The sequence below is a fragment of the Aricia agestis genome, chromosome 3 (assembly GCF_905147365.1).
Source record: "Aricia agestis chromosome 3, ilAriAges1.1, whole genome shotgun sequence".
NCBI classification, from domain to species: domain Eukaryota; kingdom Metazoa; phylum Arthropoda; class Insecta; order Lepidoptera; family Lycaenidae; genus Aricia; species Aricia agestis.
In genome coordinates, this window is record NC_056408.1 from 3,766,409 (window position 1) to 3,783,284 (window position 16,876).

A 16,876-nucleotide genomic window follows, 5' to 3' on the forward strand; every position below is an offset into this window, starting at 1 on the left:
CAAACATATTTCCTGCAAGACTCAAGCCGTCAATATAATAAAACTTATTCCGTTCTTTTCAGGTCTTCACGCCCCAAGAACTGGAATCACTCGAGACCTTAGGCAAGCATCAGGAATGGAAGCTGATCACGTTTCTGGACAACGTAAGAGAAGCCCTAGTCAAAATAGCGCCGCCCCCCAAGGCGAGCCCTATTAGATTTGCGGCAGAATCCACTCAGCATACCTTCGATTACATAGCCAAAGGTTCAGGATTGGTAGCCGCTCAAATAAAAAACAAAACCTTCTTCAAAATTTACCCGACAGCCCAGCAGTCCTTGAATCCTGGGGAAATTAATATAGAGATAAAAGGACCGAATAAATCACACGGTACGTTTACTTTGCCGGCTGTACTCGGTAAGGCGCAGGTAATTAGGCAAAGTTTACTCGGAAGAAAGGCCACCACAAATTACACTGAAAATATTTTACCGCTTACCCAAGGTGCCAGCTATCTACGAAACTTTGGAAATAATGACATGAGCAAAACTTACTTTATACCCAAATTAAAAAGTAATATTGTTATAGATTCGGAGACTAATGACGATCACGTAAAAATTGGTTATACTGTGGAATATGAGGGGAAATACGAGATTTCAATTACTAGTAAAAATCTGAGTATAGCTGGGTCACCGTTTTCGATGGTTGCGTCTAATGATATTGTAGAAACATTAGAAAATGATAGCTTTACTTTAGAAGATGGCGAAGAAATAGACATAGTTGATGTGAGCACAGATAAAAAAGCCGTTATTAGAATCGTAGATTTTGTAACTGAAAAAATGTTACTTAAAGAAGACGGATGCTTAGAAAAAATTAGCAATGATGAAGCAAAACAGTTAATGGGAGCTTCCAATAAAGAAAATGCAAATATAAATAATGAAAAAGAACTGACGAAAGAAACAACATACACTGACGTAAAAATAAAAAATGCTTCAAAATTATTTAAAGACGCATCTAGGAAAATAATAATAATGATGCGAGTAAGTAAATGTTTCTGGGATTACAAACAAACTTCAAAAACCGATAAAAAGACTGAAACTAGAATTCGAAACCAAGATATTCCAGACGTAGTAAACTCAACACTTAATGATTACCAAATAAATACAGGTTTTGTGCCAAAAGTAAGTGATCGATACATAATTCCTGAACCGATATCAGTGTCGTTAAAAACAGAAAAAATTAATGAATCTATAGAAAATGAACCCGAGGGCAAACAAATTGATAAAGTACATAGTTACGGCCCACTTTATGAAAATATTTTCGACGATGATACACGAAATTCGTCAATTAATCCATTCGCTGATGACACGTATGCCGAATGCTATACGACAGAAAAGAAGTTAGGGTCATTCATCACTACCGAGTATGAAACTAATAATTCACACAGTGAAGAGTTGCAAAATCAATCAGTGGATTTAGCTAACAAGGAGAGTGATTGTGATCAAGTCACAAATCCCTTTGCTGAAATTCGAAAATTAGATATCTCCGAATCTGAGTCAAATTCAAATGTTCAAAAATCTTTGAATCCTTTTGATAACACAAATGATAATTGTTATGCACCAGAAAACCAAACAGAGTTTATTATTGGTGCTCCAGTTTCTTTACCGCCAAATCTAGTAGCTACATCTTTGGAATCTATCAATACAAATGCCAGTAACATCTCATCAGAGACAGCATCTTGCGATAGATCAGAAACAAATGATAATATTACTCAAAACAGTAAACAGTTATTAGATGACAAGACTTTGAGTAACACTCACCTCACTACTATATCACCAAATAAAGATATGTGGGATTCTGCTTATGTAAGTATCGATGACAATAACAGTTCGGATGTAGCAGCAAGTGAATGTATCGAAGAAACACCTAACAAACAAAAACAAATTTTCGGCACTGATAAGAATCCCACAACGGAATCTTTACGAGAAAAATTATTACATGATATTAGAGAGAGATCAAATTTTATTGATAACGAAAAGAAAAAAATACACGAATCGAAAAAGTCAGCTTTTACGCCAATTCATGAAGAAAATGACAAGTACGATACACTTATTTCAACAAAGATAGATCTTATGACGAAGAGTGAAACTGATTCGGTGACAGAAGCATTTGCTGAACTTGATGACATTTACGATGACTATTTCTCAGACGAAGTAGAAATCATGGATAAAAATATAGAAAATTATTCCGTTAACATAAGCTATACTAAGGAATGTGACACACTTGTCGATTCTGCGTCTGAAAACATATCAGATGTGAAAAGACAAACGACAACTTCAGAGGGAGGGACTTCTGAGATTCAGGCAGATGTCACTGAGTCAGTTTCAGCAAGTCAAATCCTTCGTACGGAAAATACCATTGAAGAAAACAATAATCGTAGACGTAGCGATGAAACCAAATTTGGTGACAAAATATATAATAATATTGTTATAGAGAAAAAACTATATTGGGACGAAAAAATAAGACAAATTCAAGCCAAAGAACAAGAACTCAAATCTTTAAAACGACGTTTATCATCAAAGTATTTACGTCGTAACGATTCCCTGACAAAGAAAAGAGGAAAGAAAATTGTCAAAAACTTTTTAAAGTCTGCAGAAAAAGAAACTGGAAGTGATGATTGGAATACTACAGAACCTAATTATGTTGATTCTTCTAATGAAACGAACCATAATAAAGCAAAACTCAAAGACAGCTTAAAAAATTATTGGGATAACAAAGTACAAGCTATGGACTCCTGCTTCGGGAAAAAATCTGAAAAAGTTACAGAACACACTAGAGGAGAATCACGTGTCAGTACAGAAACAAATGTATTAGAAAATAAAGGTCATAAATTAGACAAACAAGACTTGCCAGAAAAAGTTTTTGAAGCATTTGAAACAAGTCCAAAGCGTTTCTTTGGTACTTCTAGACAGCAAATTTTGAATAAAATAGATACCTACTTAGGAAAATCTGACCAAGAAGATGAGATCAAGAGTGTTAGTAGCGAAATTAGCCATGACAGTGGACTAGTATCTAGTCGAATATCTTTGTTTCACAATATAGCTGAAACAGAGGCAGCATCTTCGCCATTTAGAAAACATAAAAGTCTTAATAATATTTGCACAGAAAAAGTAAGCATGCACAACAAAAATTATAATTCACACGGGCAACAAAATTTATTAGATGATAATAATGAGTCGACTAGTTCAAAAATTGGCAACCTAGATAAATTTGACAAAAATTCAAATTTAATTAAGGAACCTATAGTCAGCTTTCAGGTCAATAAGCTGGAAGGCAACGAGAATATGAAGAATGGTAATATTATTGTCGACACCTCTGCAAATTCAGTTCATGATAATAAAAACGACAACTTTATTGGAAATACAGATAAATGGCCAGACAACGTGGAAACCGACCAAAACATTCTAGATCAATGTAGTGAAAGGCCAGAAGCCGATGATGATAGAAATAGTAATAGAAGAAAAAGTAGTTTACTAAGAAATAACCTCAATTCCTTCAGTAAATCGGAAATGGATATCTTCAGCAAAACATCAAAAACTATAGGTATAGACCTAGACATACACAAGTCTTTTGAAGAGCTACCAAAAAATTCTGTGAAGAAGTTCATATCACTTTACGAAGACGTTTCAAAATCTTCAGACCAATCCAATATAATCGGAAGCTGTAAGAAAAATCGAAAAGTAATTGGAAATGTACGAAAAGAGAGTTCAACAGAAGGTACGAAAATATACTTCATTATATCATTTGACTAAAATTCATGCATTCTTTTACTGAATCAGTTTTACTTCTCTAGAAAAAGAACGTTGGCTATTGACTTCATTCTTGTGTGCGTCTTCATATGTTACTTTCTTCAAATGTTTCATCCATGCATCACTTGGAAGCTCATATTTTCGCCAAAACATATTCATTTATGGCGTTTCCATTGTTGCGTACCTTTCTTCTTCGTCATTATCTTCTTTGTCTTCTCATTACGATGCTAACAGGCGTTGTCACTTTATTTTTGTAGGAACTGCTAGGGTACCACTATCTGAAATACACGTACAAAAAGGCGAACATAGAACGACAACGAAAACTTTAATAAAGGATAACAGCCTCGAAAGCAACAACGCGACTGGATCAGGTTTCGAAGTAATTTCAATAGAAGACAAACACGCAAGTCGCCTAAGCTTGTCAGATATCGACATTGAAATTATTGAAAGACCAGATAACACGACTGAAAATATACGAGAAGATAAAATAGTACGAGAAGATAATATAGCACGAGAAGATAAAATAGCACGAGAAGATAAAGTAGTACCAGAAGATTACGTAGATTATAAAAACCGTTTCAAAATGGCTAAGCAGTATTTCAAATCACTAGAAGAGTTGAGGATAGAAAAAAAGCCAAAGGTCGTTAAAGAAATTATAACATCAGTAGCTGATATACCTGAAGAATCTCTAGAAAAACACGATCAAAAGGAGAAAGAAAACATGAAGAAAAGTAATATAAAGAAGTCCCACACCATGCCATCGTCCGAATTATCCAAAATATGGAATCAAATGCAAGAAGAGGACGCACTCAGTCCGAAAAGATTAATGAAAATCTCAGAAAAATTTAACGTTGAGGATCTTTACGAAGATGTTATGGAGGGACGATTAAGTAGGCAGGGTAGTTTACGAGGTATTCCTAATAAAAAAGCTGTCCTTGAAACGTTTAGATCTATGGAGAATATGACACAATTCAACTCGTATGAATTTGCAACCTCACAGACCGTAGATTTTGCGAACGAAAATAGGAGTAGAAGTGCTCAGACATACCTTAGCGAATACCCCTACTTACCAACTACCGATCCATCCAAATTCCATTCTAGGCTAGATGCTAGTGCGTCAGGTCTCATTACTTTTAAGGAACTTAAAGAACAAAAACATAGAAAGACATATAGAAGAAATAGTGTACCTAACGCTAGTATAAATCCTATATTTACAGAAAACCTTTAGTTTATCTTAGATATAAGCAACCAGTACCTTGTTTATACTGTAATTACTACATTATGCCTTATTTTATAGTGTATAATTTAAAGAAACGTCACTTGTATTGTAATATAGTATGTAATTGTACAATTTGTACAGACATTGAATCTTTTGTTAAATTGTGACAAGTAATTTATTAAATAACAATAATTGTAAGTTAAATAAACTAAATCTATTTAAAAAAATATTTATTTTCCTATAAAACTTTATTTACATGGTTATATTTACACTGGCTCTTACTAGCTTAAAATTAATTACTATCAATCAATTGGTGTCACAATTAAAATTTAAAATCAAGTCGTTATGATCATACACAGTTAGCACTTTTTCCATAAAATAATTTAGGGTTTAATTTATTTTAGCTACACTTCATATTTTTACACTTCATATTTTAGCTACAGTGACACTATAGTCTATTCATTAAGCAATAATTTAGAATTCCATAATTTAAAAAAATGTGACAAAGACAAAAATCACTGTTAGCCATTTTATCAAAGACATGCATGATCATTTTAGCACATGCCAGGCATGTAGAATAATCACTCATCAGTTTACTATCCGTTGATGAACAATCTGCTTATTTTTACCCCCTATACTGTAAAAAACAAAACAGGGACGTTGGACAATTTTTCTCTATATCGGGATAAGCGTTAATCATCACTAATGTTCTAACATTAACTCTCCTGCTACATCTCTCTTACAGACTATCTCTATCTTTCCTTTCTCTCTCTCTCTCTACTTGATATGTATCTGCACGTAGGACGAATGTGCGGCCGCGTTGCGTCGTCGTGCGGCCAACCATGCGGCTACGCGGGGATCCTTCCTATCCCCCCGCGCTTCCAACTGTTGGTAATACGCTTCGCGGATGATTCTGAATGCGTCGACGCTGCGGTAAGGCAACTTTGTCACTGGGTCGATGTAGCGAGCTGGCCGTCTGAAAAACACAAAAATGATACAGTACATAGTATAAAAGTAGGGATTTCTTTGTTCCTATGCTTAAATCTTTAAAACGACACAACGGATTTTGATGTTTTTTTCTATAAGAAATAGAGAGGTTTAGTTGAAAGGACATAGGCTACTTTTTATTGCACATTTAAGAGGTTGAAAGGAGTATAAATCAATTTAATATTTTATCCATACCTCTTCAGAAGGATTTTTACGGGTATGGAGATACTTTGAATCCCATGAAATATTAAAGAATAGATTTCATAACACAAAAATGTACTAAATAGCTCCCACACCGGTTTCGGTGACGGTGGCCGGTTTCATTGGAACCAGGCCAGCTACGCAGAAGCTGGCAGGAGTAATTTTATAGTGGCCAAGTGTGTGCGCCGTACACAAGAGCACTCTCTATTCCTTTACTCTCATAACCCAGTGGGACGGAAGACCGACACGACCGGCGAGAGATCAGGCGCAGGACCGACTTTTTACATGCCCATCCGACGCATGGATCATCTTACTTGTCAGACAATCAGGTGATCAGCCTGCATTGTCCTAACCAAACTTGGAAATAACATGTTTCCAGCGCGGGAATCGGACTCTATACCACGAGCCGCGCTCTATACCACTGACCACGGAGGCGTTATGTACTGAATACTGATGTATTAACCTATCAACATCAAAAACTGTCGTTCTTATATCTTAAGAAGTCAAGAAGTCATCGTGTTCCATACAATCGATTATCACTATCATAGAAAGAAAATCTAGTGGTCACACTTACTTGGTAACTGCACACAGCATTTCCCTCTTTCGTTTAGGTTTGGAAATCGGGAAGCAGGATTTGAATGCCTTGTTTTTGATGTCGTTTTCAAAAGACAGGAGTGTTCTTTCAAGATATTGAATATTGGCCTTAGGTTTCTTCTTCTCATCTTTTCTGTAAAAATGAACGAAAACGATTAGCATGATCGACTACGCGCGCATGCTTTGATGCGCAGCCAAAATTACAAATGACGCCATTTAACAAAGCATTAACTCATAGAACCTAATTCTAGACCTCATTTTACAATCTAGAAATCAGCGGGCAGCGGGGCGGTAAGCGGCGCGGCACGTGACAATGTATAGATTTATATGGACAGGCCCCGAAAACCCAGCGGCGCGGCGCGCGGCGTACTAGACGGCTTATCCATATAAATCTCTACATTGTCACGCGCCACCGCCCGCTGATTTCGAGACTTTAGCCATAGTGTCTAAACCATAGAATTAGAACGTTAGAAAAGGCATTCCATACAATCGTCAGCGCTAAAATGTGTCACCCTCGAAATGAGTGAGCTCACTCATCTGTGACCAGTGCGCATTAGGACGCGGTAACAGCCGGACGTGTTTCATTCATTAATTACCGCGTTGTTTTTCGCTACATTTCGCTCCAGAATGCTGTCATGTGCCTTCCGACAGTGCAGTAACAAAACGTGGAATACAAATAAAGCCAAAGGTGTAATCTTTCACACGTAATTACTAAGATTTTATTAATATTTAAATTATTGTCTTCCATTTTAAGAGAAAAATCATAGCGAAGCGTAAAATGAGCGAAAGAGAAAGTAGTATATGATATTACTGTAAAACAAAAAAGGACGACAATATTTTCTCGATTCGATTAAAGCGTAAAATGAGCGAAAGAGAAAGTAGTATATGCTATTACTGTAAGACAAAAAAGGACAACAATTCTCGATACACATTTTGCATGCAAAAACATTGCTACAGTTTTGACGGCATAAGTCGTATCTAAGTATTTTGATATCGTTGGTCTAAACACACTAGGTCTAAATACGGGCGGAACGCGAGAGACGACACACTATTCCGTCGCGTATTTGTATGCGTTTGACATTTGCGGCGGAATTTACGCCGGCGTAGCCTAGTGTGTTTAGACACTTAGACGTAAATGTCCCAAATTATAAATTATCCCCGGCGATATCACTTCAAGATCATCATCGCTTAAAAATCCTATAGAGCAGTATAATATTATGTTACATAATATTGGGTATTTATTGATGCATAATACTATCAGAGAAGTTGTTTCATAGGCAGATAACATGAGGCAGGCGGATCTACGTAAATTGGTCGCATTTTATCAAACCCATCTGACAAATCACAGCTTAACATTGAATTGACATAGCCCGACCAATCGACGTAGGTCCATCAACTGCCTATGAATCATTTTCTTCGATGGTACATACATAATATCTTCAACCAGAATCTCCTCATCGGGTCCTACAACTTCCATCTCCGGTTTCTCCGGTTCCAAGGTGACCGACGCCGGTTCTCCGTCCGGTTTGGGTTCCGTTAGCGGCGTCGGGTTTATGTTCTCGTAGTTCAAATCCCCGGGAGATAATAAATCTGAAAAGAACATAATATATATACGGTCGAATTGAGAAAACACCTCCTTTTTGGATGTCGGTTAAAAAGATAGGAAGGCATTTAAAAAGTAAATTCAATTAGCTTTTGGTTTGCATAAATAATAATTAAATAATGTTTTCAGTTCGCGTATGTAAGAGAAATAAAATTTAATTCGTGAGAAAGATACTACTTAACTTAGAAATTGGAATTCAAATAGAATTCCACATACTGGAGGATCACGCTTAACTAAATTAGCTAATTGCGAAGAATAGGCAGGCAAGAATAGGCTGTATTTTTATGTGAAACAAAGAATGTATAATATCTTGCTCTAACGCTTTTTCGGCGCCTATAGTTTTTTAACTTTTTATCAGCAGCGTTACCTCCCAAAGTGATACGTTTTTTTTTTATGAAATAAAGGGGCAAACGAGCAAACGGGTCACCTGATGGAAAGCAACTTCCGTCGCCCATAGACACTCGCAGCATCAGAAGAGCTGCAGGTGCGTTGCCGGCCTTTTAAGAGGGAATAGGGTAAAAGGGGTGGGTAGGGATGGGGAAGGGAAGGGAATAGGGGATGGTAGGGAAGGGAATAGGGTAGGGTAGTGGGCCTCCGGTAAACTCACTCACTCGGCGAAACACAGCGCAAGCGCTGTTTCACGCCGGTTTTCTGTGAGAACGTGGTATTTCTCCGGTCGAGCCGGCCTATTCGTGCTGAAGCATGGCTCTCCCACGTATAAACGATTTTGATTTACGAGTCTGATTAGTGCCAAATTGAGCCGCAGCACGGTCGTGCGCTAGTATAGCTATAAAAAGTGGAAAAAGCCGTTCGAGCAGATCGAGCTGATTCGATTCGATTCATTCTGATTCAGTTGGGAGTAAGGAAGCAGTTCTTAACTGACGCCATTGCGTTATATTACACAGACTAAGGACAACGGATTATATTTTATAAGTCAAGTGTAGGTATGTACTCACCATCTTCACCTTTTATGATATCGCCAAGTGACATGTCTGTTAAAGGCACTTCGGCGGACGGTAATGTAGTATCTTCATTTGTCTCTGATATTGGTACAGCAAAAGAATGGTATCTGAAAATATAATAATAGTAGTGGTAAAACAAGCCCTAAACAAAGTATTAAATATAACATTTAGATAAAGGATGGCGGGGTTTCACATGAATAGACCAGCGGTGCTAAAATGGTCGCTTTGGAGAATCATATAATTAATAATAATATGATTAATTTTTAAACTCCACTTTGTATGCAATTCATATAGTGATTCACTTAGATTAATGATTGGTCCCGCGAGCGGCGCTCGCGCGCGGCGACCAATCATTAATTGAAGCGAATCACTATATGAATTGCACGCAAAGTGGAGTTTAAAAATGAATCATACTATGATTCAATATATGATTCTCCAAAAGCCCCGCAGTACAACCAGATTAGTACCATAGGAAGCTTCAGTAAAACAACACTTACGTTAAGTTTCGTCAAGCAAGGTTACCAAAAGTCTATGGGAGTAGGTAATTGCATAGGAATGCAAATATATTACTATCAGAGAATTCGATGCACAGGCAGATAGCAGATAAGCAGACCTACATAGTTCGGTCGTGTTCAGTCAAACCCATGCCTATGAATAAATTATTTTGAAAGTACAAAAAGAAGTTGCAAATGTCCATGAGCGACAGCAAACGCTTACTATCGTGCGTTTTCTGTAGCTAATTAAAATATTTAATATGGCTATTTTAGTTCCGCAAGTGACAGCAGAGGCGCTGTAAAATTTGGCATACTAAAAATTTACGTAGTCGGTATCGAGTATTGATAAATACTATTAATAATAAATAGCTTTAATATTATAATAAATAGCTTTAAACTCATGGTAGAGCTACTGGTCAGTGGTCTATTTTATAAATACTAAAAGGTAAGTGTCATTTATTTACCTTATGACAGGACCAGTGATAGTCTTCTTCGTTGGCCGCGCTTTCTTTCTTTCCAATTCGCTCTGTTCGAATTTCTCTGAAAAATTCAAGAATCCATACAAATATTATAAATGGGAAATTTTCTGTCTGTTACCTCTTCACGCCCAAGCTGCTTAACAGATTTTACTTTGAGTCTAGGGAAAGACATAGGTTACTTTCATCCCGGAAAAATGTACGGTTCCCGTGCGACAAACGAATTACGGCGCAACAGAGTAGCGGTCGTCATCTAGTACATTAATTAACAACACAATACTAAAATATTATGTGAGCATCTTTCACCAATACTGTGTCTTTTGAGATAAGAAGTGGCCTGTGTCCAGACCCTTGACTACCAACATACTATTAATCGTTTTTGTTTCATTCAGTAATTTTAGAGTAAGGAGCACAAACCAAAATATTATAGAAGTTGATTGATAGGCAGGTGACGGACCTTTGTAATTTGGTAATGCTATGTCAAACTTAGCCGACAGCTCATGAGTCATGACTAATATTGAATTGACATAATCCAAACAAATGACGTAGAGCCTGTTCAGATAAGGCGTTTTACGCGCGTACTCGAGATACTAGAGCTACATGATATTATATTATCCTGTCCAGATGCCTACGCGGTTTTCCTTACTCGCGCGCAAAACGCGTACAATAAGCGGGACTTTCGACTCTCGCCCGTTCAATGCGCGAGCGACACGCGAGTCGTGATAACTTCGAGTCCATGTTTGTAGCGTAAAAACGCGGTAGCTGAATGCAAAATAAATTGAAACGCGCGTACGGACTTTGCACGTAAAACGCCTCATCTGGACGGGCATGTAGGTCCGTCAACTTCCTATGAATCAATTTCTTTGATGGTACATACCTAAGCTCTTTAAGTTTTCTTTCTCAGTGATCATAGCCTCTTCCAACAACTCCTCCTGCGTCAGGATCCTCTCCTCCACCTTCTTCGGTTTCTTCTTTTGTAGTTCAGATCTTATTTTAATTCTCTGCAATGTTTCCGCTGACTTAACTGCTGTGCTCTGACGTATTGACTTTCTCTCTGAAATCAAAGTAGAAGTTGTAAAGTTGCAATACAAAATTCGCCACAGCTCACAGCTCAAAATGGATTTTATAGCGAGTCGCCAAAAAAAAGAAGTGTCATTTAGTCTCCTAAACTCTCCCAGTTGCTTCAAACTCACATTTTCCTGCCATTGACATCCAACTTCCAAGTATTCTTTAGTAACATTGTCAATCCTACACAATATATCACAATATGCTGGTAGGTCTATGATATTCCAAAATTATAATAACCTATTAAATCTATATGATAACCCAAGAGCCAGCGACAGCCAGACTTTCATCATTTTATAAAAGCTGAAATTTTTCCTATATATAACCCCTATAATGAGATAAACATGTACAGATAAACTTTCATCTAAGTACACTAATATTATAAAGAGTTAGAGTTTGTTTGTTTGTTTGAATGCATTAATCTCAGGAACTACTGGTCCGATTTGAAAAGTTCTTTCAGTGTTAGATAGCCCATTTATTGAGGAAGGCTATAGACTATATTTTATCACGCTAAGACTAATAGGAGCGAAGAAATAGAAGAAAATGTGGCAAAAACGGGGGGAAATTATTCGAAAGGGCTTATTTGAACGCGCTAATCTCAGGAACTACTGGTTCGATTTAAAAAATTCTTTCAGTGTTAGATAGCCCATGTATCGAGGAAGGATATAGGCTGTATTTTGTCACGCTAAAACTTATAGGAGCGAAGAAATAGAGGAAAATGTGGAAAAAACGGGGGGAAATTATTTGAATGGGCTTATCTCACGGACTACTGGAGCAATTTTCTGTTTGGCACAGATAAGAAGTAGACAATGTGAAGGATCATCTAAGGCTATTTTTGTGGAATAATTTGTCTGTGAAATATCTAATTTACGCGGGCGAAGCCGCGCGGAACGTCTAGTGTTTTATAAAATGACGAAAGTTTGGCTGTTGCTGGCTCTTACTCAATGACATTTTTTGCTATTAAACTAATTTTTTACCTATAGAAGCATCTATAAATGTCTTATCCGCTTTGCTGGCTGGTGACGGTGCAGATTCATCTTTGACTTTAGGTTCCTTTGGTTTTCTGACTACAGGTTTTTTTGGTTGGGCAGCCTTCTTTTTTCTGTTGGGATCCTGAAACATGATTTTATAAAGATATTAATTTATGAATATTTATAAATTATAAGGCATAATCTCAGGTGTGGCCTGGATTAATGTATTAGAAAATGGATTTTTGTTTCACTACAGTATAAGGTACCGATCTGACAATAAAAAAATTATAATGCATAACTATTGCAGGTCCACTATAGGAAGGAATAAATTTTGTAAGCTCAATAAAAACAAGCTGATTGTAGAAGATTGTATAGTTATTAATCATTGTGTAAATATTTTGTGTGTTGTTTTATAGAGTAGTGTATATTATATATATACCTATTAATTCATCAAGCCCCATACGGTCACCGGTGACCGAGACACAATAGAACTTCTATTGTGTCTCGTTTTTTCCACAATCGAAGGGTAAATTAGTAGTATTGTAATTCACACTAGACACTTTTAAGTTTTGATTATCTTTTACCTTATAGGCTTTAGCATTGGATTTTCTTTTCTCTTTGCCCTCTCCGTCCTCCTGGTCTGAGATCACTTCGTCATTTTCATCAATGTCGAAGTCAGAATCTACAACATCTTCTACCTCCTTTTCTTGCCTGAATTCAAATATTAATTATTATAACTAACACAATTTTCTAACAGTTTGTTGGTTCTGTAGAAGTATAAGTATTTTTTTTAAATATACATTAAACTTGTTCTGATTGGGCTGAAGATCTAAAAATATGTTTATGATATCAAAACAAACAAATATTGGAATTGAGATTCTCCTATTATCTACAACTTTTAAATATGTAATATCAAGAGCTAATCGGGTACAGAATAAATAGGAATAACTACATAACAACTAGAGCATTACTAATGCCGTAGGTTTGTCTTGTGAGTTTATATTTTGACTTATTTAGTTTTGGTGCTAGCCAATCAAAGGGCTCAAAGGGTTCAAAGATAAACTTCTGCCAAAAAAAACTCAGACACAGGGCATAATTGCCCGCAGGTAGTCCAGAATCCAGATAAACATTGTTACACTTTTACTTAGACTACCAGGCAAGCATTCTTGTTAAATATCTTCAGAGAAGTGCAGTTTACCGGCACAATTCACGAGAAATAAAATTATTGGTATAAACAGTACGTAGGTACTATTTTTCCTACCGGTTTCATAAAGATTCTCCCCACTTATTTGTTTTTATTATTGTGTTCCTAAGATAGTAATACTATTAGTTTATTACTCACTTATAGTCATTATCTTCCTCGACTTCGTTGAAACCACCGTAAGTGGTTTTATAGAAGTCATCCTCCTCTTCTTCATCTAGTAACTTTGCCATGCGATTGCCGGCATTTGACCGCCGCTCTCGTTGAGCCATTTTTTTTCAGGGACGTAAATTGTTATTGGAAATAATTGAGGTAGGTCGTCATCAGAGAAATAAATAAGTAAAATATAAAATTTTGTAATCGCGAACAGCAACTACATACACATGAACGCATCACAGATTACTAGTATATATTTGACGCTTGTAAATAAATGTGCTGTCAATGTCAAATTGACATTTGGGACATTCGGTGTTTTTTTTTTCTTATTATGGCACTTTGGCTATTTAGCCCTGGCCAGTGTCGAGTGTATTATGACGGGAAAAAAATATTCTATAATACAATTATTTTCAGCATCGTTTTTCTATAATATTGTCAGGTCTAAAGTCTACTCAAAGTCCGTCACAGGCTTAGCTATAATATATATATTAATATTTTTATAGCTAGGCATTACTATATTAAATAGCCCGTCAAAAAAGTCACGACATTAATAGAGTCGCCACATGTTTCCGGTGTGGCCTCATATGGCCACACTGTATCCAGTCACTATAAAAGATTTTGATACTTTATATTAAATACAGTTTAAAAAACACGTTGTAAATATTATGATTTATACATATTATGTAGTTAAGAAAATTTGAAATAATTATGATGTAGTTATAGTGTCTGTTTAATTTACGACATTACAAGAAACAATCTAATCGTAAATTATTATACTCTTTGTATATGTCATAGTCTGTCTCTGTCAAGAAAGTGAAGAAATTAAAAAGTGGCAACATCGTAGTGTCATCCATTTCAAATCAATTTATGGAAAAAGGGATTACACTACGATGTTGCCACTTTTCAATTTCTTTACTTTCTTGACGGACTACCTATATAAAAATGCAATAACTCGATTAAACGGTTGAACCGATGTGGCTAATTTTAGTCTTAAAATATTCCTGAAAGTCCAGGGAAGGCTTGTAAGTGACACGAAGTTCACCGGTTCATCTAGTCACTAGTGTTACATAATATTACGAATTTATAACACCTGTCATCAATGATATTCTACTTATACAGATCTGTTACGTTCATACTATTTTCCGGCTTAAATCTCTTCCGAACAACATTGACAAATTTGTGAAACAAAAGATACGAAATGCCATTTACATAAAAGAGACAGACTGAATAAAAGACGACCCAATTGGGTCGTATTTGAAGCTTCACAACGCGCGCGGTAGTAACATATCTGCTTTGAGTTTTTTATTATTATATCATTGCCTGTTATTTAAATACCCTCTCCCTGAGAGCTGCAAAGCTATTTTGATGAGCAGTGAGAGCTGAGAGAAGCTCACTCCTTTTTTATTAAGGAACTACTTATTTAAGAAAATACAAAAAATAAATAAATGTGAAACAGGGTTTTGTTATTTTAATAAAATATGATCATCCAAATAATATTCCACAATGCAGCCGGAAATAGAATCATCGCCACTTTCTAGGTCCATGTAGTTACAGCAGTGGTGTCACTGTGAAGTGGCACTTTCATCTTCAGTAATCAGCTCTTCAATATCCTAATAAAGGGTTAATTCCCACTCCTTGTATTTATTTTTAAGGTTTTTTTTTTCAAAATGATAGCATAAAGTCTCCCAGTCATTTCGACTATTTCGTTAAACGCTTTTTCTGCTACCTGTAATAAAACGTAATAATTATAATATTATATTACGCTGCTTCAAAGTGTTAAAGGAGTTAAGCACATACACTGTGACACGAGAATTTTATATACATCTGATACATAAATACGCAAAGCACCTAAGTCAAAGTATCAATAATTGTTAGGCGCGTTATATGATAGATTTCTTTAACAGTTCATTGTTTACGTAAACATAAGGTTTATGTAAAATTGTTGTTTTATTATACTACATAATACTTACTCAGGCTACTTAAAATTACATTATACAATAAAATTAACTAACAAAATTTATAAAACAAACACTTAATTACCTGCTACTATGGCGATTGAGCGATCAGAATCGGAAATATGGACGCGAGAATGTCAGTGATATTTTCGCGTTTTACTATTTTTCTTCAATGAAAATCTTCAAATTTTCAGCACTTATGACATGTATTTCACTTTAATTATTCATATTAATCACAGTAACATGTAGTTTTCACATTGTAAAACTAAATTTAAGCAAATTGGAAATCTTTGTTTTGTAACTTTTATGTCATAGAGTATTGATACAACAAAGGGACAAAATATATCAAAAGAGTGTTGCTATTGCTTAAAAAAAAGTTTCGCCTCCTAGACATTCTTGACGCACTATATTTTCTATAGGTAAGTACTAATTTTCGCGTGACCGCACACTCAGCTATAATAATATAATATTATATATTTCTGGTAGCTACTATAATATATATTATAGTACGGTATATTAATAATATAATAATAAATAATATTATGTGACGGGCTTAAAGTCAATACTGTCAAGAAGTAGACTGCAACTAGCAGTCGATTCAGTAGAGTGGTAGACGCTTTACTGATGCTTTACTGAAACTTTTGATGGAGTTTTGAAGGGAACACAAAATAGCACGTTTCGTGAGATCGCAGACGACAGACTTTTTGTGCGATCGAGTCTGCGGCGCCGATACAGTCTGTATGGCCGCTGCAGACTCGATCGCACAAAAAGTCTGTCGTCTGCGATCTCCCTTCTGGATATTCCATCACTTTCCTACACTTGTGCACGATAACGAATATATCTAATGGTTAATATCCTGCCAATATTACACAATATTAAAAACCCAGTTAACACAGTTTTAAGAAAATAATACAAAACACAACATCATTCCCGGCAAAACTCCAGAACTCAGAGTTCATAGCAGACAGACACCACCTGACCCCGCATTTCACTCATAAAGCGAAATAAAATACGGTACCTAGCGGAATCACTACAGTGCGACAAGGGTTTAAAGCAGTGATCACTAGTCCCCAACCTGTTTTTCATGCGGGCCAAAAACATGTTTTGGTCTAAAAAAAATTAGGTTTTTAACGTTGTTAGTGGCGGCCGAAAAGGAAGATCTTCCCACAAAGAGAAATAGGAATTATATGCTCGGTTAGGCCGAAGCCCA

The 16,876-nt window shown here is 36.1% G+C and overlaps 2 protein-coding genes across 3 annotated transcripts in view; one reads left to right on the top strand and one right to left on the bottom strand.

Moving 5' to 3' along the window:
- LOC121740421 overlaps nucleotides 1–5,162 on the top strand; it is a 42,394-nt gene extending 37,232 nt beyond the window's left edge. For both annotated transcript variants that reach the window (XM_042133110.1, XM_042133109.1), the window contains exons 4-5: nucleotides 63–3,750; nucleotides 4,040–5,162. In XM_042133110.1, the coding sequence (XP_041989044.1) occupies nucleotides 63–3,750; nucleotides 4,040–5,010 (4,659 nt within the window). In that variant the 3' untranslated portion in view covers nucleotides 5,011–5,162. The remainder of the gene's footprint in view (nucleotides 1–62; nucleotides 3,751–4,039) is intronic.
- An 85-nt stretch (nucleotides 5,163–5,247) lies between these two features.
- LOC121740427 (vacuolar protein sorting-associated protein 72 homolog) lies at nucleotides 5,248–13,933 on the bottom strand. The gene is made up of 9 exons (XM_042133117.1): nucleotides 13,697–13,933; nucleotides 12,939–13,065; nucleotides 12,361–12,496; nucleotides 11,196–11,372; nucleotides 10,307–10,382; nucleotides 9,343–9,455; nucleotides 8,214–8,373; nucleotides 6,764–6,916; nucleotides 5,248–5,977 (listed from the first exon to the last, which is right to left on the bottom strand). Exons 1-9 carry the CDS (start codon nucleotides 13,825–13,827, stop codon nucleotides 5,779–5,781), a joined length of 1,272 nt encoding a protein of 423 aa, XP_041989051.1. The 5' UTR covers nucleotides 13,828–13,933; the 3' UTR covers nucleotides 5,248–5,778.
- Between the last annotated feature and the right edge of the window lie 2,943 nt (nucleotides 13,934–16,876).